This window comes from Schistocerca americana, chromosome 1, assembly GCF_021461395.2.
Source record: "Schistocerca americana isolate TAMUIC-IGC-003095 chromosome 1, iqSchAmer2.1, whole genome shotgun sequence".
NCBI lineage: Eukaryota > Metazoa > Arthropoda > Insecta > Orthoptera > Acrididae > Schistocerca > Schistocerca americana.
Window position 1 is genome coordinate 970,344,421 of NC_060119.1, and position 25,493 is coordinate 970,369,913.

The 25,493-nt window shown below is 42.4% G+C and overlaps 1 protein-coding gene across 1 annotated transcript in view; it reads left to right on the plus strand.

Annotated features, from left to right (window-relative positions):
• LOC124595630 (discoidin domain-containing receptor tyrosine kinase B-like) overlaps positions 1–25,493 on the plus strand; it is an 811,748-nt gene that overhangs the window by 638,289 nt on the left and 147,966 nt on the right. The window contains exon 6 of the mRNA XM_047134455.1: positions 15,661–15,808. Coding sequence (XP_046990411.1) covers positions 15,661–15,808 — 148 coding nt within the window. The remainder of the gene's footprint in view (positions 1–15,660; positions 15,809–25,493) is intronic.

Sequence of the window (25,493 nt, forward strand, 5' to 3'; positions counted from 1 at the left end):
TGAAGCTGCAACTTTACTATAATATTTTATTCACTCGTAAGGTCGTCTTCTTATGAGAAGCTGTTCTTGATAATACATAAACAACGAAGAGTACCACTTCGTCGTCCACATATATTACATAGTAGTCAGAAACAGTCTCAAAAGCTTGTAAGGCTGTTGCAGGGTAGGTTGTGCTGAGAAATAATTGTTAACAAAATTGATACGTTGCGCCGTTTTCGAGTTAATTTGAAATGAAATTAGCCAGTCATGGAGTGGCACGCGCAAGAAGATGCCCTTCAGAGGTGGTGTCATCAGACGTGTACTTCGGTTGGTTTCCCAAAATCGAAGAAGAGGCTGATACAAAAATTGGAAGTGGGAAGGTAGTAAGGAATGAACCCGAGCCAAAGGCTGAGCGCTCTCGCCCGCTATCATCTACGCTATTGGAATTACTGACATTAATAGCATCTGGTGGGCCACTTGAATCTGCGGGCACAACGACCTGATTGACTAACTTCAATGCTAATTACACTGGAAACGACGCAATACATCAAATGTTTTCTTATCAGTTATTTCGCAGCACAAACTACCCTGCAACATCCTTACAATTTTTTTCAGACTGTTTCTGATCACCCTGTACATACTAACCTTAGTCTTCTCCTACCGCTCTTGTCCTCGACCTTGGAAGTTCTTCCCTGTCATTCCCTCATTCCCTCACGTATCCTACATCTACATCTAGTCACCTAACGCTGTGTGGTGGGGCGTACCTTATGTCAGACGTGAATGAGTCACAGGAAGAAAGGTATCCGGTAAAGCTCCATGTGGGCTCGAACCTTTCTGACTTTGTCCTCATGTTCTTTTCACGAGTTATACGAAGGAGGGAGCAATGTATTGGCTGAATCTTCTATGAACATAAACCCTCACAATTTTAAGGGTAAACCACGGTGTGATAAAGAAGGCCTCTCCTGCAGCATCTGGCACTGCAGTTGGCTGAGCATCTCTGTGATGCTTTCAAGTTTACTAAATGAAGCTGTAACGAAATGTACTGCTGTCATTTAGATCTTCTGTTGTTCAAATGAATTTCTAACCTTCAAGTCTTGAACGTCTATGATGTGTAAATGCAGACGAATGAAACTTTGTACCCAGACCAGGATTCGAACCTGGGTCTCATGCTGAACAGCAAATGGACTAACCACTACACCACCCAGGCAGAGTGGCTTTCTATAACTGTACCGACTAACCTAGCATGCCTCCCTTCTCATTTCAATTCCCATTCACGCCTCAGCCCACATGGTATTCCCGATAAACTCGAACAGCACTGCAGAGGCTCTCTAATTATACTGGAATATCATCTAAGAATCAAATGAAACTAGTCTCTGGAATAATATAGCCTCATCTGATTAAAGCATCTATGCCTGGGTTTCATGTAGGAATCCTCGTTTCGTTTGATGCTGAGGTGCTATTCCAATCAAGTCAGGGAGCTTCTGCAACGCTGTTCGAGTTTAGACGGAATACCAGGTTGACTGAGGCGCGAATGGAAATGTGGACTAAGGAGGGATGCATGCGTACCAGGACAGTCGGTGCAGTTGTGCTAAGCTACTGTGACGGGGTTGATGCAGTGGTTCGCGTATCTCCCTAATGAGCAGGAGACCCAGTTTTGTATTCCTGCGTTGGAACAAATTTTTACACGTTGCTTCACTGTGCACATATACTTCATTATTTCTTCTATCAGTCCTATCTGATATTCATCCGAGATTATTATTATGTCTTATCTTATTTTTCAAAATCCTTCTTTAACACTACATCTCCAATATTTCGAATATCTACAGTCTAGGCTTCCTTTGGTCTATGATTGATTTCAATACAGTGCGGTAATCCGAAGGTAATTCTCAGAAATTTATTTCACAAATTAAGCCGTATCTCCAGTATCTGTGCACAGTTCGGCGAACTACGCTGCCTCTGTCCCACTATGTGTCTACTTAAGTCACCCTAACATGCTTTCTTTTGCTTCTAATAACAAAACACATTCACATAGTCTAATAAACGTTGCCCATTTTGTATTTTAAGTCTGTTGCAAATATAAATTTGCTGCCACTTAATACTTTCTCGATCTTTGGGTTATTCTCAGTCCATATTGTGTGCTCAACAGACAGTTCACTCCATTCAGTCCAAGCAGAATAGCTATGCCTTCAACTATCCTTATCGTCGTTTCACCCTGAATTTTACACTCATTTCTGAACTTTCATTTTATTCATTGCTTTCTGGGTGAACAGGTTGAAAAATAAAGGATAAGGACAGCATCCCTGCCTCCTAGCAACATCAAACCCCTCTCTTCTCTCTTGGTCTTCCAAGGAGCAAAATACGGCTTTAAGTTGAGAAATGTGACCAACAAGCACAGTTTCAGCCATGGCTAGGGAACTCAAGGCCCCACTGCGACTTATATTCTCCGTCAGACTGAATCATTGGCTCGGAGTGACTGCTCTATATCTCAACGATCCGCTACATGTATTTCCCTCAAACAGTCTCAATACTGTGTGCATAGCTAGGAACAGTTCGTGTAAAGTATTCGTGAAGGTACGTCAGGTATGATTCCCAAAATATGTAAAACTTCCTACGAGACAGATGTGACAAGATTAACATACACGGTGGATTTCTGCTCCCTGTCCCCAGGACAATTCGAGGAATCTGGCTTAACTCTCGTCGTCCCAGTTCCTTTCGTCTCTGCTAGCCGCAGACAGTGACGCGCATGCAGTAAACAGTGCCTAACGCAGTAGAAAATGAGAAGGAATTCAGTGCTATTAAAATTGATATCACGGAGTATTGGGATGCCACTGGATTCTACTTCTATTTAGAGAAGTCAAAAGATCAAGAAAAATATTTAGACAGCCAGACTACCACTAATATTTATAACAAGATTCCCGGACGTTAATCATTAGTTCTCGAGCACCACAAAAAATCACAACAATACTTCACTCGATCTTAACATCAATTACACAACTATGTTTTCCAAGGCAAATGTAAGCATTAATTCGTTCTTTACGTGGAGTTGTACTTCAAACACTAGTTCGCGTGTTGCCACGTCGAAAACCAATCGTAGACTGCCTAACAGTTTGGCGCCTGCACCTTAGGGCGCACTTATGATTGACCCATCTTTTCCGTCATAAACACTGACGGTAACTAAAATTTGTAATTAGCATTTCCTGGTAAATTGAGTGATATTGATATTTATTACTAACAAGTTCTCAGTGCAAGTAATCTCATCAGTACGTTTGGAGATATGTACTAATATTTAAATAGTAAATATAAATAATAAAATGATAGCTTTTGGCTCCCAGGTTGGCGCTTCGTCCGATGAATCCGCCTTGTGATCCTTATCTACTCGCTAGTCTCCCGTAACAAAACCATCCTGTTCTGTGCACTAAAACATTGCAACAAAAGCGTAAAAAACGCGGGCGGTGATGTGGCATAAACGCCACGTGTCCTCCGACATGCATGTTTCTTAAGATTTAAAAAATAAGAAACGACTCCGACCCTACTGGGACCTTAACTGCATTGTTACATCAAATGTCCCTACTGTTTTGTCTCTTCAGTAGTTATAAGTTCCTTTAACTTTTAAGGTGCTCGGAATACAATTATGTCTGTATGATTATCCGTATAAAAATCTGGGTCCTTCAAATTTGTAATAATTAAAAAAAAAATTTCCAACAAATACGTTCTTTTGATAATATGTTTCAACTATAAATTTATAGTTCTTGTTTACATTTACGATACCATGATGCCCATTTATTTGTTTTCAATGTCCAGTTTAAGCATTACGTGCTGATCTCCCGGGTGGTGGTGTCGTCGTGGTGTTGTGGGCACCCTCTCTCTATATACCTCGTACACTTTGAGGATGGCAACATAAATTAAACAATACAACCATTAGACACATACAATAATTTCATGTTCCTGAAAAATCAGAATTACTAAATTATTAATTATAAAATATTCTTCTTCGTCTCATAAGCAACTACCGGCCCCAAGTTTGTAAACTTTAAGTGAGCAACTACTCTGCCATTCACCTACTGCTGTGTCAAGCGCTCCGTCAACGAACTCGTTTCAGCAGCTGATGGCTGCTAATTCGTCGCCTTTGACACATTATCCACGCCTCCAGCACCACTATTACATGTTCAGCTGATTAAAAGTCCATACGCCGTACATTAAAAAAAGCGCTCTTATTTTAAACGCGCAATACACACACATTCCGTGATCAGTGCCACACTGTATTAGCAATACACTGAAATGACCTCACAATAAAACACTAAATTAATAGGTATACTTCTAACAACTTAAACAGCTAATACTGTTATCATCTACAGCTTTCCACGCAACTACGACATTGCCGTAAGTAATCGTTTGAAAGGGCTATGCTTCTGCACCTCAGACCAGTAGCCTAAACATGCCATTTCAAAATAACATAGATTTCAGAAAATATTTTCTGATGCCTTCGCAATAATTTTAAAATATCATCCCTCGACCAAATAAAATTACACTCTATATTGCAAATTTTATAGTCATTGCTCTGGTTTAAGACGCCAAAAACAGCATTAGCTTTCTCAAAAGTCGATTTATTTATATGTTCCTCATCTGCATTACCTGCATTTTTCATTATTCCTTTACTACTCCCCTTTGTACGACAGTCAATTTCATTCTACATTACTTCATCATTAATATTATTCTGTTTACATTTTTCAACACGTTTTCCACCTATTTGTCCGCCTGCTTAGCTGGGTGGTAACGTGCTCGCCTCCTATGCAAGCGGGCCCGGGTTCGATTCCCGGCCAGGTTGGAGATTTTCTCCGGTCGAGGACTGGGTGTTATGTTGTCCTTACCATCATTTCATCCTCATCACCGCCGCGCAAGTCGCCCAATGTGGCGTCGACTGAAATAAGACTTGCACTTGGCGGCCAAACTTCCCCGCGTAGGGGCCTCCCAGCCAACGTTGCCATACGCTCATTTCATTTCCACATATTTAACTCTTGATTCTCCGTTAAATATTCTGTTCTCATATTTTCATTTCTCGACAACTCTGTCTGACAAACAATAACTCATATCCTCACTCTCCTTCCCCATGAACCCTGGACCTTGCCGTTGGTGGGGAGGCTTGCGTGCCTCAGCGATACAGATGGCCGTACCGTAGGTGCAACCACAACGGAGGGGTATCTGTTGAGAGGCCAGCCAAACGTGTGGTTCCTGAAGAGGGGCAGCAGCCTTTTCAGCAGTTCCAGGGGCAACAGTCTGGATGATTGACTGACCTGGCCTTGCAACATTAACCAAAACGGCCTTGCTGTGCTGGTACTGCGAATGGTTGAAAGCAAGGGGAAACTACGTCCGTAATTTTTCCCGAGGGCATGCAGCTTTACAGTATGGATAAATGATGATGGCGTCCTCTTGGGTAAAATATTCCGGAGGTAAAATAGTCCCCCATTCGGATCTCCGGGCGGGGACTACTCAAGAGGACGTCGTTATCAGGAGAAAGAAAACTGGCGTTCTACGGATCGGAGCGTGGAATGTCAGATCCCTTAACCAGGCAGGTACATTAGAAAATTTCAAAAGGGAAATGGATAGTTTAAAGTTAGATATAGTGGGAATTAGTGAAGTTCGGTGGCAGGAGGAACAAGACTTTAGGTCAGGTGAATACAGGGTTATAAATACAAAATCAAATAGGGGTAATGCAGGAGTAGGTTTAATAATGAATAAAAAAATAGGAGTGCGGGTAAGCTACTACAAACAGCGTAGTGAACGCATTATTGTGGCCAAAATAGACACGAAGCCAACGCTTACCACAGTAGTACAAGTTTATTTATTTATTTATTTAACTTGGCAAGATTAGGGCCATCAGGCCCTCTCTTACATCTAACCAGGCATTCTACTTATTTTACATTCATACGTTTTAGTAGGCATGTTAAACTACATCTAGTACAAAAAGTGAAATAAACAATTAGAAAGGTACACCTGGAAAAATACATACATATAGGGTTTATATTCGTAGATCATAAGTACTGTTATAATTAGACATTATTGAAGAGACAAATTTTAGATAGGAGTGCTGGCAGCAGGGAGTATGAGAGAGACTCATGGTGAAGGGAGGAGAAGAATAGACATGATGAAACATAATTAAGGAAAAATAAATGAGAAGAAGATTGCCTGGCTAATAGAGACAGATGAAGAGGAAGGCATCTCAGGAGCAAGATAGGAGACGCTAGCTTTGCTATTTGACAGATGAGAGGATTGGCCTTGTACATTAATTTTGTGGAGAACTTTATGAGGATGATAGTAGGAAATGCTTCAACTTCTTCTTAAAAGCAGCAGGAGATTGGATTTTGCGCAAGGTAAGGGGCAGTTTATTCCAGAGGCGGACAGCGGCAACTGAGAAGGAGTTTGCAAAAGTTTTTGTTTTGTGAGTGGGCACAGTTAGGATACCAAATAAGAGTGACCTCGTGTTTCGATTATGATGGCATGACAGGTTTCTAATCTCTGAAGCAAGGTACTGGGGTGCTTGCGCGACGAGGAGTCTGTGAAGTAGACATAGAGTGTGGTAGTCACGCAATTTGTCCGGCTGCAGCCACTTTAGCTCGGAGTATGAAGCACTAACATGATCATATCGGCGAATGTTGCAGGTGTAACGCACACAGGCATTCATGGTTAACTCTAGTCGTCTTTTGTTTTCACCACTCGTGCCTTGTTGAATCACATCACAATAGTGGAGGTTCGGTAGAACGAGTGCTTGCACGAGCTGGCGTTTCAAGTCCTGTGGAAATATGTTCCGAAACCTTTTGAGAGCATAGAGACAAGCAGACGTCTTTCGGCACACTGCGACTGTATTCTCCGCCCAGTTGAGATGCTCATCCAAAGTTACACCCAAGTTCTTCACTGTTTTCTGATATGGTATTGGAGTACCGTCGAGCAGAATAGGAGGTAGCTGTTCGCGGAAATCTGAACTTATTAATTTCTGATGGGCTATTAAGATTACTTGCGTTTTTTTTTGCATTTAGTTTAAGCCCCAGGCTTTTCACCCATGTCACTACTAAAGACAGATCATCATTCATCTGAGCGATTGCAGTGTTTACGTCTTCAGGTCTGACGCTTAGGTAGAGCTGGAGGTCGTCGGCATAGAAATGATATTTACAGGAGGACAGAACCGACGAAATATCGTTGACATATAAAGAAAACAAAAGTGGTCCTAAGACTGATCCTTGTGGCACTCCCGAGGAAACATGTTTCCAGGAAGATTTTTCATTTACGCAGACAACACATTGCTGTCTGTCTTTTAAGTAGCATTCAAACCATCTCATTGCACTATCAGAGAAATTAAGCTGTTGCATTTTTCTGAGCAATATGTCAAAGTTAACAGTGTCAAAAGCTTTGCTGAAGTCCAGTAGCGTCAAAATTGTTGCCTTTCGATTGTCGATGGCACATTTCAGGTCATCTGTTACTTTAATTAGAGCAGTGTTTGTGCTGTGATGTTTATATGCAACTAGCTCTGCAGATGATGAAGAAATTGAAGAAATGTATGATGAAATAAAAGAAATTATTCAGGTAGTGAAGGGAGACGAAAATTTAATAGTCCTGGGTGACTGGAATTCGAGGGTAGAAAAAGGGAGAGAAGGAAACATAGTAGGTGAATATGGATTGGGGGAGAAAAATGAAAGAGGAAGCTGTCTGGTAGAGTTTTGCACAGGGCATAACTTAATCATAGCTAACACTTGGTTCACGAATCATAAAAGAAGGTTGTATACATGGAAGAATCCTGGAGATACTAGAAGGTATCAGATACATTATATAATGGTAAGACCGAGATTTAGGAACCAGGTTTTAAATTGTAAGACATTTCCAGGGGCAAATGTCGACTCTGATCACAATCTATTTGTTATGAACTGTAGATTAAAACTGAAGAAACTGCAAACATGAGGGAATTTAAGGTGATGGGACCTGGATAAACTGAAAAAAACCAGAGGTCGTACAGAGTTTCAGGGAGAGCATATGGGAACAATTGACTGGAATGGGGGAGAGAAGTACAGTAGAAGAAGAATGGGTAGCTCTGAGGTATGAAGTGGTGAAGGCAGCAGAGGATCAATTAGGTAAAAAGACGAGAGCTAGTAGAACTCCTTGGGTAACAGGAGAAATATTGAACTTAATTGATGAAAGGAGAAAATATAAAAATGCAGTAAATGAAGCAGGCAAAAAGGAATACAGTCGTTTCAAAAGTGAGATCGACGGGAAGTGCAAAATGGGTAAGCAGGGACGGCTAGAGGACAAATGTAAAGATGTAGAGGCTTACCTCGCTAGGGGTAAGGTAGATACTGTCTACAGGAAAATTAAAGAAACCTTTGGAGAAAAGAGATCCACTTGTATGAATATCAAGAGCTCAGATGGAAATCCAGTTCTAAGAAAAGAAGGGAAAGTAGAAAGGTGGAAAGAGTATATAGAGGCTCTATACAAGGGCGATGTACTTGAGGACAATATTATGGAAATGGAAGAGGATGTAGATGAAGATGAAATGGGAGATACGATACTGCGTGAAGAGTTTGACGGAGCACTGAAAGACCCGAGTCGAAACAAGGCCCCGGGAGTAGACAACATTCCATTAGAACTACTGACGGCCTTGGGAGAGCCAGTCCTGACAAAACTCTACCATCTGGTGAGCAACATGTATGAGACAGACGAAATACCCTCAGACTTCAAGAAGAATATAATAATTCCAATCCCAAAGAATGCAGGTGTTGACAGATGAAAAAATTACCGAACTATCAGTTTAATAAGTCACAGCTGCAAAATACTATCGCGAATTCTTTACAGACGAATGGAAAAACTGGTAGAAGCCGACCTCGAGGACGATCAGTTTGGATTCCGTAGAAATGTTGGAACACGTGAGGCAGTACTGACCTTACGACTTATCTTAGAAGAAAGATTAAGGAAAGGAAAACCTACGTTTCCAGCATTTGTAGACTTAGAGAAAGCTTTTGACAATGTTGATTTGAATACTCTCTTTCAAATTTTAAAGGTGGCAGGGGTAAAATACAGGGAGAGAGAGGCTATTTACAATTTGTACAGAAACCAGATGGCAGTTATAAGAGTCGAGGGGCACGAAAGGGAAGCAGTGGTTGGGAAGGGAGTGAGACAGGGTTGTAGCCTCTCCCGGATGCTATTCAATCTGTATATTTAGCAGGCAGTAAAGGAAACAAAAGAAAAATTCGTAGTAGGTATTAAAATCCATGGAGAATAAATAAAAATTTTGAGGTTCGCCGATGACATTGTAATTCTATCAGAGACAGTAAAGGACTGGAAAGAGCAGTTGAACAGAATGGACAGTGTCTTGAAAGGAGGATATAAGATGAACATCAACAAAAGCAAAACGAGGATAACGGAATGTGGTCGAATTAAGTGGGGTGATGATGAGGGAATTAGATTAGGAAATGAGACACTTAAAGTAGTAAAGGAGTTTTGCTATTTGGGGAGCAAAATAACTCATGATGGTCGAAGTAGAGAAGATATAAAATGTAGACTGGCAATGGCAAGGAAAGCGTTTCTGAAGAAGAGAAATTTGTTAACATCGAGTATAGATTTAAGTGTCAGGAAGTCGTTTATGAGAGTATTTGTATGGAGTTAGCCATGTATGGAAGTGAAACATGGACGATAAATAGTTTGAACAAGAAGAGAATAGAAGCTTTTGAAATGTGGTGCTACAGAAGAATGCTGAAGATTAGATGGGTGGATCACATAACTAATGATGAAGTGTTGAATAGAATTGGAGAGAAGAGGAGTATGTGGCACAACTTGACAAAAAGAAGGGATCGGCTGGTAGGACATGTTATGAGGCATCAAGGGATCACAAATTTAGCATTTGAGGGCAGCGTGGAGGGTAAAAATCGTAGAGGGAGACCAAGAGATGAATACACTAAGCAGATTCATAAGGATGTAGGTTGCAGTAAGTACTGGGAGATGAAGAAGCTTGCACAGGATAGGGTAGCATGGAGAGCTGCATCAAACCAGTCTCATGACTGAAGACCACAACAACATCCTCACTCTCTCCATTTCGTCTCCATTTCATTCAAACACACTTGCACTTCATTTTCATCACAAATAACCTTTTCTAACGTTTCTTGTTCAGTATTTCATTCACCAATTTTTTAGAGTACATTTCGAGCATTTCAGTTTTAAAATTCTTTCTTAATTCATAACAAGAATTAGTCAGCTGATTCATTCGCTAATCAGGTTTATTTGAGACATCCTTCCTAGTTTGTTTTAACTCATCACTGGTTTGCTTACTGGTTAGTTTCAGAACCTTACGAAATTCTTTTGACTAGTCATTTTCAATTTTGTGAAAATTCTTTCACATCTGTCTCATTTCACATAACAATATTCTAAAATCACATTTTGTGGTGGTTCCAATACTAATTTCATCACTACTACCTGACAGTTCTGTCGATTCAATATGATTATCAATAATATCAATCTCTTTTTCCCCATTTACTTCAACACAGTCGTCGTCGACTATATTACCAATGTGATTTACACTGTCACTAACATCTTGTTCACCATTTCCCTGAACAGTTTCGTCATATTCTAAATTATAAGACTCACTCGATGGTAATAAGTTATTATTGTCGCTATTAATTAATTCATTAATACTGATAATATTGACAAGCTCTGCTTCAGTGGCAATCTCATCAACCATATTGTCAACACTAGGATCTATCTTGAATCATCAGTAATTCACAAACACAAAACTTACAAAAATGGCTGTGAGCACTATGGGACTTAACATCTGTAGTTATCAGTCCCCTAGAACTTAGAACTACTTAAACCTAACTAACCTAAGGACATCACACACATCCATGCCAGAGGCAGGATTCGAACCTGCGACCGTAGAAGTCACGCGGTTCCGTACTGAGCGCCTAAAACCATTCGGCCACCGCGGCCTTCACAAAACTTACAAATCCGAGAACTGCTGAAATTTATTCCCTGAAATTACAACATAAGTCCCCCTCTGTAATAACTCTGTAAGCACAACTTACGCTAATTACAACGAAGTCAGGCGCCATCTCCACGCTGTCACGAAACCAGCCGCGCGCATCGAGCTGCCAACTCCACCAGATCCCACCGTCAGTCGCGCTTACTGCACTGACCTCCGCACCTGAATACGATATTGCAGTGCCTGTGTTACTCCTAATTACGGTGCAATGTTTCTTCGGACTTGCATGCTTGTCCGTTAGAAGTGACACTGCGACGACCACAGCCGTTATGAAATAAATGAAATGTATTGTTATTTGCGAATATGGACAACCATCAGCTGTGTAATGGAAAGACGACAGTGAAAATTTGTGCCGGACCGAGATACATGTCCAAAAGGAACATCGCATCGTAATTCGGAACAGCACAGGCGCTGCAGTAACATGTTTATCCGCCGACGCAGGGCAAGCGAATTTCAAGTAAAATACTTCCCCTGTGCGGGGATATTTATATAATCGATGTACGACTACAAGTTGTAGACACACGGTTGACGACATATGGAAGTAGTGATTTGGCTGTGAGTCGTGCACGGATAGCTAAATGGTAAGGTGACCGCTCACGAAAAGCGGAAGATCCGGATTCGAGTCCCGGTTCGACACAAGTCTTCATTGTAGTCATTCCATAATACAGCTGATGGTTGTCCATGTGTCCATATTCACAACTGCGAATGCATTTCGTGTACCGGTGTGTGAAATACCGCTCGTGGCCCGCCAGGCGCCTCCGAAGCCGCCTACTAACAGACGCTCCCGACGATCATGTTTTGCCGGCCGCACTCGATTTGTGGTAATACGCCGGGTTTCCTGAAATGCCGTCCTTTCGCAGAATTCACCGTATTGATGCCCTGTATGCTATTTTCTGGTACTCTTGTATCCGTATCAATGTGTCTCGCAAATGCACAGATTATAAGCGTGCTTCATGTTGTTTCCTAGGATCTGTAAAATCTTCAGTACTCGAAGGGTTTCATTAAGCTTAAAAGGGACTATAAAATCTACAGATTGATCAAAGACTTTTAAGTGCAGAGAATACTGTTACACTCAGGCACTGTGATCCGCGTTGCGAGGCGACAATCACTAGAAAGGTAATTTCCGATCGTCGTAAACGCTGCGACCCGTTCTTCGGACTGATAGGTGGTGAGTCATGGCTCTTGGTAAACTAGGTGCGTCCTTGGAAAGGTTTCCGGGATATCTTTGCGCTATTTACCATCATAGGTTGGTGTTTCATTTGCTCGAACTGAAACATTAGAAAGTAACACCAGTGCACAGACGGATTAATTCAGATAGTGACATGACTGTTGGAAATGAAATGATACGATTTCACGGGAGACTCAGGTTAGATTACCGACCTTGGTACAAATTTTCACTCACCGCTTCAATCTATATAAGAAAAAAAATGACTATTGTGGCTTTCTATTTCAGTCTGTGCTTGATAGGTAGGTTGATCCTGAATGGCTCATTTTTATGTTGAAGCGTGGCTGCATTTATCACGTTACTAGAACTGACTGAACTATCAACAATGGGAGTGTTTCTTAGAGTCAGTTACATGAAGACCCATGCGTCGAACGAAAGCAAGAGTGTGGTGCGCAATTAATGCTACCAAAATTATTGGACCGTTGTTTTTCCTCCAAATGTGAGAAATATGCTGTGATATGTATCTGTTGAAACATGACTGTATACTGTAGAATATTGAACGCAAGTGGTTTCCGCTAACGAGACAGAACTTATAATACTATGCACGAGCAGCTAAGGGCTGTGGAAAACACGATACTAGTTACTGAGGAAACAGTTGATCATCCGTCATTGAAGGTGTAGCTAATAATCAATGCCTATCAGAAAGAGCAGGGATAACACTACGCACTGCAACTCATTTCTTTCACCATTCCTTAACAAGAAACGAATACCATATAATGTTTCCGATTGTGTAAAATGGTTCTGACTGTGTGAAACTCTCCTCTGTTATTAACCTAATTGTCCCGTAACTAACAACAAATGAAGTGTTATAAAATCTGTGTGCAATAAGAAGAAAGTTTTTGACTTATTTGTAGTCTTGTCACTAGAGCGCAATACGCTGGAACCGTATACTGAAAGAAAAGCGGTAGCATACAATACCTTCTAATAAGGTAGTGGTCATGCTGTGAGCCCGCTCCGTCCCGGTCGGAACAGAGACATATAGGTTCAAAGGGAATTCTCATAGTCGAAGTGAGATCATGAGCGTATCTGTTGTTAATGAATCTATATTCTGAAACTAGGTTTACCACAGAAACAATGTAATTGAAATACTTGTGGGATGACTATTATTACACTCAGGTCATATTGCGGCTCCTCCCGTCGGAGGTTCGAGTCCTCCCTTGGGCATGGGTGTGTGTGTTGTCCTTAGTGTAGTCAGTTTCAGTTAGATTAAGTAATGCGTAAGCTTAGAGACTGATGACCTTAACAGTTTGGTCCCATAAGACCTTACCACAAAACAAACAACAACTCAGGTCATAAATGCTGATGAGACACTAATCCTGATTTCTTATTTCGCGGATTTACACTATGAGCGCTTGTTTTTAATATACAACACAGTTACCATAGAAACATTTCATAGATGCACAGATAATACAAACGTACAATACTCTCCCAAGATGCAGATGCTAGCTATAACGTGAGTGATGGACGGTCACAATTGGATAGTAAAATTATTGGAGACTGACTTAAATGCGACGAAAGTTTCCTGCTCATTCAGCAGGAGTATCCTTTCTCCGTTGTAACTGCTCTTCTCTAGGCGTCGTAGCAGATAAGCTGATGAGACGACGGATTCGTTACAGCGCTCATTAATGGTTACGTCGTGCCCAATGTTTCAAATTGCAGAAACAGACTGCTTTTCGGAACAGCACAAGAATGTGTAATATCTCAGGTAAATGACTACGTAGTTAGCTACGTTACGCAAGGGAGTAATGCGCCATCAGTAGCATCACATGTAGTTACACAGGCAAGCAAATAAACTCCAGTGCTTCGTATATCTATTATCTGTCCTGAAATTCCTTTAAAAGTCAATCATCAGTGTAAAGAGTTAACACAAAGAACGAGCCAGTGTATGTGAAACAAGTAACCTGGCTGATAGGCAGCAAAAGCCACACAAAGACACTTTATTCTAACCATTAGTTTCTATAAATGGGATAACAATCGTTCGTACAAATATTTATGTGATTGGAGATAAAAGAAAAACCTGAAATAAGAATTTAGTTCTCCTCTGTCCGCAAGTGCTATAAACAAAGTACCGGTGTCACCAAAATCTCCACAGTACGAAGTGACGCAGACAGCGTTGCCGTAACTCGGGAACACGACACTTCAGCATCACCACATTGGAGCGTGTGCCTCTAAATGGGAAAACATCTTCTGTTGAACTGACACAGGGTCTGACAAATCCATTGCTATAGAGGTAGACTTAAACGGCTCTATATGATCGCTGAGAAGTCAGTCGCCTCCTGCAGATCAACGAAAGTGATTTATGAGCTCCGACCTGCTCGTGTATGAGAGCCGAGATAAGTCAGCTTACTTTCAAGTCTTGAGACTATGGGCCCTACTGCCTTACCAGTATACTACTGAAACCACTGGCCTACGGTACTCGTGTAATGGTTTAAAAAGTTGTCGCAACCTGAGACAACCTTTCATTTCATGTAGTAGAAGCGTCATTTTACAGGATAGGTATTTTTCCCCTGATTCATAATTAAGTCGTTTGCCGTTTGTGGATTTTCGAACTCCACAGTTACAGCTAGTACGACGCTAGTTCTTCAAGACCCTCTGATATAGGGCTTCGGTATCAGCAACTTCACGTGAAGAATAATGTGCCTGAGGCACTGTAGCTTTCACCAAGAAATAAATTGCTACAATCAGCTAACGATATATCCTCGTCATATGTATACTTCAGATCGATAGCAGACTGTAAAATGTAAAGAATTTCGACTGTTTGTCATGTTAAGTACGATACATATGGTTTCAAATTTGCCTGCATCCTCCGACTGATTCTGCAACCTTAACGGCAGCATATTGGCGAGGCATTCGTCTTCATGGACGACAATTCACGCCCCCGTCGTCCACATATTGTGAATGACTTCCTCCAGCATAACGACATCGCTCGACTAGAGTGGCCAGCATGTTGTCCAGACATGAACCATATCGAACATGCCTGGGATAGATTGAAAAGGGCTGTCTATGGACGACGTGACTGGCCAACCACTCTGAGGGATCTACGCCGAATTGCCTTTGAGAAGTAGGTCAATCTGGACCGACAGTGCATTGATGAACTTGTGGATAGTATGCCACGACGAATACAGGTATCGATCAATGCAAGAGAACGTGCTACAGGGTGTTAATTACCGGTGTATACAGCAGTCTATACTGCCACCTGTGAAGGTCTCGCTGTATGGTGTTACAACATGCAATATGTAGTTTTAATGAACAATAAAAAGGGCGTAAATGATGTTTATGTTGATCTCTACTCCAATTTTCTGTACAGGTTCCGGAACCGAGGTGATGCAAACTTTTCTTGATGCATGTATTTCAAATTGTGTGTATCAGAAATGCTCTTACCGCGGTAATGAAGCGGGTGCAGTGAATTTTTATTGAGTTAAAAGCATTTCCTGTTGAATTACAGATGCTGTCCGGCAACACGGACACGAACACGGTGGTGGAGCAGCGGCTGCAGCCGCCCGTGGTGGCCACCAGGGTGCGCGTGGTGCCCTTCAGCGAGCACATGAGGACGGTCTGCATGAGGCTCGAGCTCGTCGGCTGCAGGAACAAAGGCAAGTGATTCCACGACAGCGCTTACATAACCCCCCCCCCCCCCCCCCCCTGCACGTAGCCTTGAAGAAAGGCCTAGAAATCGGAGGATCTGTCAGATGATCAGCGGGACTTTATTAAAACTAAAGGCAAGAAATGGAGGCAGTTCTGACGTAGCACTTGATAGTGGAAGAACAACTTAAGAAGAAAAATCAAGGAACGTTAATAGGATATGTCGATCTGGAAAAGTGTCTTCAACAACGTAATGTTTAAGCGCAGGCTTCCGCGGCCGTTGTCACGGTCAATGAATTTCGTCCATGTATGTGGCAGTGTTGTCAATGCGTAAAATTCTCCGGTGTTTCGGCTTATAGTGGCAATAGCCTTCCTCAGGGTGTTTTTGCTGAAAGATCCTGAGGAAGGCCATTTGCAACAGTGGTTGAATCGTCGGAGAACTTTGCACATTGGCAATGCGATCACGTACCCCGAAGAATTTTATTGCATTATTTCTATTTGCTAAAATACCCACAGGAAATTTATTTGCAATAGTGAAAGAAACGTTGGAAAATCTGAAGCACTGGAAATGCTGTCGCGTACCCAGAAGAATTTAGCTGACAGCGTAATGGGCGTAAGATATTCCAAATTCGAAGGGAAAGTCCAGTGATGTACAATATGCACAAGAACCACGAAGTAAAAATAAGAACGGAAGACCAAGAACGAAGTGCTCAAAATAGAATGTGTAAAAAACAGGGATGTAGTCTTCCACTTTCTCGCTTCCCACGCCCGGGTTCCCGGGTTCGATTCCCGGCGGGGTCAGGGATTTTCTCTGCCTCGTGATGACTGGGTGTTGCGTGATGTCCTTAGGTTAGTTAGGTTTAAGTAGTTCTAAGTTCTAGGTGACTGATGACCATAGCTGTTAAGTCCCATAGTGCTCAGAGCCATTTGAGGCCAGTCTTCCACAGAACCTGTTGAATCTGTTCATCGAAGAAGTAATGATGGAAATAAAAGAGAGCTTCGCGAGTGGGACTAAGATTCAATTTGAAATGATTCTGTTAGGGACTTGTGTACCACGAAACAGATCTTGTCAACGAATATGGCTGCTTTGGAAGCAACGTAACCCCCTTGACGAATCAAGCAGGAAAAAAAATGTAGTGCAGCACAGGCAAGGAGAACATTCACGGCAAAACATCGAACTTAAGTTGAACAATAAATTTCTGGGAACGTATGTTTGGGGCACAACATTGTATGGAGATGGTTAGCGGACTAGGGATAACTCGAAAAGAAGAAAATCGAAGCGTGGGTTTTATGCAGCCTGCAGTGCTCCAGATACTGCATGCAAGATTTTCATATTCTCTCGCTCGCTGCGTGCAGACTTAGCCCTACACAAAAATGAACGGGGCGTAGCGGGCTAGAGAATATGATAATCTTGGGCGTGGTCTTTGAAGGCGTTGCGGTTTGCATAAAACCCATGTGTAGGGACAGCTGAATCACCGTGTATAGAAGTGAGGAGGTTCTCTGCAGAACCCGTGAGGATATATTGATAATCAGAAGGGACAAGATGATAAGACGTGTCATAAGACTTCACAGAATAAATTCTTCGTTACTTGAGGAAGCTGCAGAGGGTAAAAACTTTTCTTTCTTATTACTAGGATAGTTTCTATGCAACAAAGCATTTACGTTACGGATCATCAGCGTGAGCCAAAACTCTTATGCTGTAATGTATTGCGAATACATAGAAAGAAGGATCCTTTATTGTATGATTATATGATAGCGGAACAAACACTGGTAGCAGTTACTTCTGTAAAATATCTGGGAGTATGCGTACGGAACGATTTGAAGTGGAATGATCATATAAAACTAATTGTTGGTAAGGCGGGTACCAGGTTGAGATTCATTGGGAGAGTGCTTAGAAAATGTAGTCCATCAACAAAGGAGGTGGCTTACAAAACACTCGTTCGACCTATACTTGAGTATTGCTCATCAGTGTGGGATCCGTACCAGGTCGGGTTGACGGAGGAGATAGAGAAGATCCAAAGAAGAGCGGCGCGTTTCGTCACTGGGTTATTTGGTAACCGTGATAGCGTTACGGAGATGTTTAATAAACTCAAGTGGCAGACTCTGCAAGAGAGGCGCTCTGCATCGCGGTGTAGCTTGCTCGCCAGGTTTCGAGAGTGTGCGTTTCTGGATGAGGTATCGAATATATTGCTTCCCCCTACTTATACTTCCCGAGGAGATCACGAATGTAAAATTAGAGAGATTAGAGCGCGCACGGAGGCTTTCAGACAGTCGTTCTTCCCGCGAACCATACGCGACTGGAACAGGAAAGGGAGGTAATGACAGTGGCACGTAAAGTGCCCTCCGCCACACACCGTTGGGTGGCTTGCGGAGTATCAATGTAGATGTAGATGTAGAAGGAGACAAAGACTAGAATACGTTCAGCAAAAAGTTGAGGATGTTTGATGCTGGGGCTACTGTGAGATTAACATGTTGGCGCAGGAAGACATTCGTAGTGGTCTGCACAATTTAGAAAACTTGTGAGACGTAAAAAGTAAAACAAAAGCCTTTCCTTATTTTCCTACTTTCCCAGCTATGTAGAAATAAACTAGGAAATGATTTTTCTGTCTGAATTAACAATTGAGTATCCTGTAAACGAATCATGCTTAATGGTTCCGTGTTGTAGCTAAGAAAAAGCGTAATGGGTTGTCTACACTTTAACAATACAGCATAAGAGTTTTGGCTCACGCTGATGATCCGTAACGTAAATGCTTTGTTGCATAGAAACTATCCTAGTAATAAGAAAGAAAAGTATTGGTGGTAGAGTCTGTTGAGATTACTCACCATCTGACGTACTGAGTTCCATCTAAATTACAAGTATTTCCACGAAAGAGGTTTCACTCTGCAATGGAGTGCACCTTCTAATTTGTGATTTGAAAGTTTTTGGCAGATTAAACTTTCTGCCTGACTGGTAACGGACACTGGAACCTTAGACTCTCTGCTCTACCATAGTTATCGAAGCATAAATCACGTACCCCTTACAGTTTCACCTTCTCCAATACTTCTTCCTTTTCCTTCACATTCTCCTGCTTATCTTGCGGGTCTAGTGCTCCTGGAACAAAGGAAGGAAGCTGTGAGGACCTTTCATGCTTCATACTTGGATAACTCAGTCATTAGATCACTTGCTCCGAAAGATAAAGGTCCCAGGGTCGAGTCATGGTCCGTCACAGTGTGAAAGAACCAGAAAGCTACTAACACTTCTATTGTACTGTTGAGTGGTACTTAAGATGAGGAAATAAATTAGTGAAATCAAAGTGAAGTAGAAATTAGAAAATAAATAAAAAACTTAGTTTAGTTTAGAAGGTTTTTTTATTTATTTTTTTTTTTTTTATTTTGGTCATCAGTCTACTGACTGGTTTGATGCGGCCCGCCACGAATTCCTTTTCTGTGCTAACCTCTTCATCTCAGAGTAGCACTTGCAACCTACGTCCTCAATTATTTGCTTGACGTATTCCAATCTCTGTCTTCCTCTACAGTTTTTGCCCTCTACAGCTCTCTCTAGTACCATGGAAGTCATTCCATCATGTCTTAGCAGATGTCCTATCATCCTGTCCCTTCTCCTTATCAGTGTTTTCCACATATTCCTTTCCTCTCCGATACTGCGTAGAACTTCCTCATTCCTTACCTTATCAGTCCACCTAATTTTCAACATTCGTCTACAGCACCACATCTCAAATGCTTCGATTTTCTTCTGTTCCGGTTTTCCCACAGTCCATGTTTCACTACCATACAATGCCGTATTCCAGACGTACATCCTCAGAAATTTCTTTCTCAAATAAAGGCCGGTATTTGATATTAGTAGACTTCTCTTGGCCAGAAATGCCTTTTTTGCCATTGCGAGTCTGCTTTTGATGTCCTCCTTGCTCCGTCCGTCATTGGTTATTTTACTACCTAGGTAGCAGAATTCCTTAACTTCATTGACTTCGTGACCATCAATCCTGATGTTAAGCTTCTCGCTGTTCTCATTTCTACTACTTCTCATTACCTTCGTCATTCTCCGATTTACTCTCAAACCATACTGTGTACTCATTAGACCGTTCATTCCGTTCAGCAGATCATTTAATTCTTCTTCACTTTCACTCAGGATAGCAATGTCATCAGCGAATCGTATCATTGATATATTTTCACCCTGTATTTTAATTCCACTCTTGAAACTTTCTTTTATTTGCATCATTGCTTCCTCGATGTACAGATTGAAGAGTAGGGGCGAACGGCTACAGCCTTGTCTTACACCCTTCATAATACGAGCACTTCGTTCTTGATCGTCCACTCTTATTATTCCCTCTTGGTTGTTGTACATATTGTATATGACCCGTCTCTCCCTATAGCTTACCCCTACTTTTTTCCAGAATCTCGAACAGCTTGCACTATTTTATATTGTCAAACGCTTTTTCCAGGTCGACAAATCCTATGAATGTGTCTTGATTTTTCTTTAGCCTTGCTTCCATTATTAGCCGTAACGTCAGAATTGCCTCTCTCGTCCCTTTACTTTTCCTAAAGCCAAACTGATCGTCACCTAGCGCATTCTCAATTTTCTTTTCCATTCTTCTGTATATTATTCTTGTAAGCAGCTTCGATGCATGAGCTGTTAAGCTGATTATGCGATAATTCTCACACTTGTGAGCTCTTGCCGTCTTCGGAATTGTGTGGATGATGCTTTTCCGAAAGTCATATGTTCTACACACCAACGTGAATAGTAGTTTTGTAGCCACTTCCCCCAATGATTTTAGAAATTCTGATGGAATGTTATCTATCCCTTCTGCCTTATTTGACCAAACGTCCTCCAAAGCTCTTTTAAATTCCGATTCTAATACTGGATCCCCTATCTCTTCTAAATCGACTCCTGCTTCTTCTTCTGTCACATCAGACAAATCTTCACCCTCATAGAGACTTTCAATGTATTCTTTCCACCTATCTGCTCCCTCCTCTGCATTTAACAGTGGAATTCCTGTTGCACTCTTAATGTTACCACCGTTGCTTTTAATGTCACCAAAGGTTGTTTTGACTTTCCTGTATGCTGAGTCTGTCCTTCCGAAAATCATATCTTTTCGATGTCTTCACATTTTTCCTGCAGCCATTTCGTCTTAGCTTCTCTCCACTTCCTATTTATTTCATTCCTCAGGGACTTGTATTTCTGTATTCCTGATTTTCCCGGAACATGTTTGTACTTCCTCCTTTCATCAATCAACTGAAGTATTTCTCCTGTTACCCATGGTTTCTTCGCAGCTACCTTCTTTGTACCTATGTTTTCCTTCCCAACTTCTGTGATGGCCCTTTTTAGAGATGTCCATTCCTCTTCAACTGTACTGCCTACTGCGCTATTCCTTATTGCTGTATCTATAGCGTTAGAGAACTTCAAACGTATCTCGTCATTCCTTAGTACTTCCGTATCCCACTTCTTTGCAGATTGATTCTTCCTGACTAATGTCTTGAACTTCAGCCTACTCTTCATCACTACTATATTGTGATCTGAGTCTATATCTGCTCCTGGGTACGCCTTACAATCCAGTATCTGATTTCGGAATCTCTGTCTGACCATGATGTAATCTAATTGAAATCTTCCCGTATCTCCCGGCCTTTTCCAAGTATACCTCCTTCTCTTGTGATTCTTGAACAGGGTATTCGCTATTACTAGCTGAAACTTGTTACAGAACTCAATTAGTCTTTCTCCTCTTTCATTCCTTGTCCAAGCCCATATTCTCCTGTAACCATTTCTTCTACTCTTTCCCCTACAACTGCATTCCAGTCGCCCATGACTATTAGATTTTTGTCCCCCTTTACATACTGCATTACCCTTTCAATATCCTCATACACTTTCTCTATCTGTTCATCTTCAGCTTGCGACGTCGGCATGTATACCTGAACTATCGTTGTCAGTGTTGGTCTGCTGTCGATTCTGACTAGAACAACCCGGTCACTGAACTGTTCACAGTAACACACCCTCTCCCCTACCTTCCTATTAATAACGAATCCTACACCAGTTATACCATTTTCTGCTGCTGTTGTTATTACCTGATACTCATCTGACCAGAAATCCTTGTCTTCCTTCCACTTCACTTCACTGACCCCTACTATATCTAGATTGAGCCTTTGCATTTCCCTTTACAGATTTTCTAGTTTCCCTACCACGTTCAAGCTTCTGACATTCCACGCCCCAACTCGTAGAACGTTATCCTTTCGTTGGTTATTCAATCTTTTTCTCATGGTAGCCTCCCCCTTGGCAGTCCCCTCGCGGAGATCCGAATGGGGGACTATTCCGGAATCTTTTGCCAATGGAGAGATCATCATGACACTTCTTCAATTACAGGCCACATGTCCTGTGGATACAAGTTACGTGTCTTTAATGCAGTGGTTTCCATTGCCTTCTGCATGCTCATGTCGTTAATCATCGCTGCTGCTTCCGCCTTTAGGGGCAATTTCCCACCCCTAGGACAATAGAGTGCCCTGAACCTCTATCCGCTTCTCCGCCCTCTTTGACAAGGCCGTTGGCAGAATGAGGCTGACTTCTTATGCCGGAAGTCTTCGGTCGCCAATGCTGATTATTTATCAAAATTTAGGCAGTGGCGGGGATCGAACCCGGGACCGAAGACGTTTTGATTATGAATCAAAGACGCCACCCCTAGACCACGGGAAAGTTTTAGAAGAATTACACACTGGCAAACAGCGGGCAGAGCAGCAGAGCAGAAGAGACAATGACCGTGAAGTCAGCAAGTTCAGAAGGCATCGCCCTCCCGACATAAGCGGACGCTGTTAATTCAGCCGTCAGGGCATCACCCGATTGGCTCACGTGTTTCTCAGTTGTCACATGTGAGCAAAGGCCCTCGCCTACATTCCAAGAGCCAATGACCGACGTTAAGAAGATTCTTCGAGAAGCTTTTCAACGTGACAGAAGAGGCAATGACCGTGAAGTCCTTCACCTCCAGTAAACTGAAGTGAATAAGTAAGCGAGATGCTGTGGGCCCGACAGACGAAGGAAGAAGAGAAGAGTAGCAGTTGTTTTCAGTCAGTTTCAGTGCTGAAGACCGTCATGCAAGAAGAGACTACATCATACACAGACACACCAAGTCCGCCGCTGTAATGGAGTAGCAAGCAGCAGCCTCAGCGCCGTAAAACAGAAGTTAAAAGGTATTTGAAGACGGATTTTTACGTACTCGGGTGACTCGTGAGGACGGGAAGGAGACGGCCTCACATCAGCAGTCACCTGTGAGCTGGGATGAAGATCTGACAGCTGGAGACTGGCAAGTGGGAGTCCGTTGTTCGAGTCCGGGACACTGGCCTCCCCCGCAGCGCCGCTCCGCTGGCCGACGCACATCACAAGCGGCTGCTTAGAGAAGAGAAACACTGGGACGCCACATCTAAGGTATCACCATCCGATGCACGACTTCGCTCGCAATAATTAAACGGGCCACCTCGTGCTGCGCGTCTCCAGTCAACTGGGAAAGACGGCGACACGAGATACACACTGCCACGCGTAATCACACGCCGCCGCTGCCGCAACAGAAGGCTTTGCAAATGACACAGCTGCCGTGTTCCGAGCCAGAACATCGAGTAAGGAAACAGTTGTACTAAACTTGCAATAAAAGTTATCTTGTGTAAAAATGCTGTTTCATTCTACCTCATGCCCGTGCCAAGGATGAACCCACCCTGCCCACATATTGTTATGAGAGAAAAATTAATTAATTTTGTATTTTCACCCTGACAGGATGCTGTAGAATCAAATGCCCTTAGCAGTAATGCTCATCCTGGCAATTGACTAGCATCAAAAGGGAAAACACATATGTACCTGCACTGGAAACTCAGACGTACTCTGCCTTGTGCATTCAAACTGCCATAACCAGATAATATGGCACATTGATAACACATAGAACTAGCGTTTTGCGAGGAATGCTGTTCATTTACCAGTCTGGCCCCTCCACATTTTTTCGCGGGTTCCCTAAATCTGTTAAGGGAAATTCCGGTGTTGTTCCTTGAAATGAACATCACCAGTTTCTTTGTCCGTTCTTCCTCAATCTGAAATCGTACTCTGTTTATGATAGCCCTGTTGTCTACCCTGATCTGCTCTCTTCCTTTTTTTCAGCATGACTGACGAAGTCTACATCAGTTTATAGGCGCAGAAAGTACCAAATACGAACAGATAAGGCTACGCACAGGGCCCCGAATCGATAGGCAGAATGAAACAATGGACTTCACTTAAATTTTCCTGACGTTTCGTCTCCAACTGCGGGAGACATCCTCCGAGGTAAAGCGACGAACTGCAAGGAGAGCTCGAGGAAGAGCTGATTTTACAGTATGAGAAGTGCAGAGGGCGCCACTGTCCATCACGTGGCATCGGCCAAGAGACTGTCTCTTGTAATGCCAACATTCTCGAATGAAAGTAATCGATCGTCACGCTTCCGGTGCAACGCTGGTATCCAAAACTTATCCAGTTCAACATCTCCCTCCTTCCTTTAAAAATTATTACGGTGTTTATCAATCTCGATTGCCTGTCTAAACATGCGCGCATAATAATGCGAGGTTTTAGATGTCATGCTCGTGTCGCTGAATTTTATTTCATGACTACCTTCCTAGTAAACATGTTCTGCTAAGGCCGACTTATCCGTGTGACCCAGGGGGTAATTCCTCTTATGTTTAACAAGGCGGGTGTAAACACTTCTCTTGGTGGTACCTGTCCACAGCTACAGGGAATTCTATATACCCCTCGTGTAGCCAAAGGATTTCTAGCATATTTTGCGGATCTTAAATATTCCTTTATTTTCCTGGTGGCTCTGAAAATAGTTTCCACACCATACTTGCTTAACACGTTCCCAATGCGACCTGTGACCTTACTAATTAACGGAAGAAAAGCCTTGCCTTTGGGCGGCTGTTGTTCGTCGTTGCTCCTGTTTCCCTGCCTAGAGTGAAGTGTTCGATCTATCAGTTGGCTGGAATAGCCATTCTTCATGAAAGCCGACCATAGATGTTCAATCTCATCCTTTAAATAAACAGGTTTACAAATATTGTATGCCCTGTCTACCAAGGTTTTAATTACACCTCTTTTTGTCTGTGGTGGTGGTTAGAACCTTTATGCAGATAATGATCAGTATGTGTGGCCTTTCTGTACACCCTATGGCCCAGCATTCTGTCCTATCGTTTAATCACAGAACACGCAGAAAATTCAGATTCCCATTACGCTCCATCTCCGTAGTAACTTGAATTTTCGGGTTAAGGAAGGCATGGAACTCCTCTGCTCCGTGTGTCCACACCATGCAAGTGTCGTCGACGTAGCGATATCTCTTAGTCCTGCTGTGGCAAACTTGTTCATGGAGACTTTTGAACAGCGGGCGTTGCAGACTGCCAGTAAGAGACTAGCCAGATGGTATCGCTACGCGGATGACTCTTTCGTAGTATGGACACACGGAGCAGAGGAGTTGGATGCCTTCCTGAAATATCTAAACAGCATTAATCCGAAAATCCAATTTACTATGGAGACGGAGAGTAATGGGAAACTGAATCATCTGCATGTATCTGGGATTAAACGGCAGGTCGGAACGTTGGCCCATAATTATATAGAAAGGCCACACATACTGATTGTTATCTGCATAAAGATTCTAACCACGACAACAGACAAAAAAGGCGTGTAATTAAAACCTTGGTAGACAGGGCGTACAAAATTTGTGA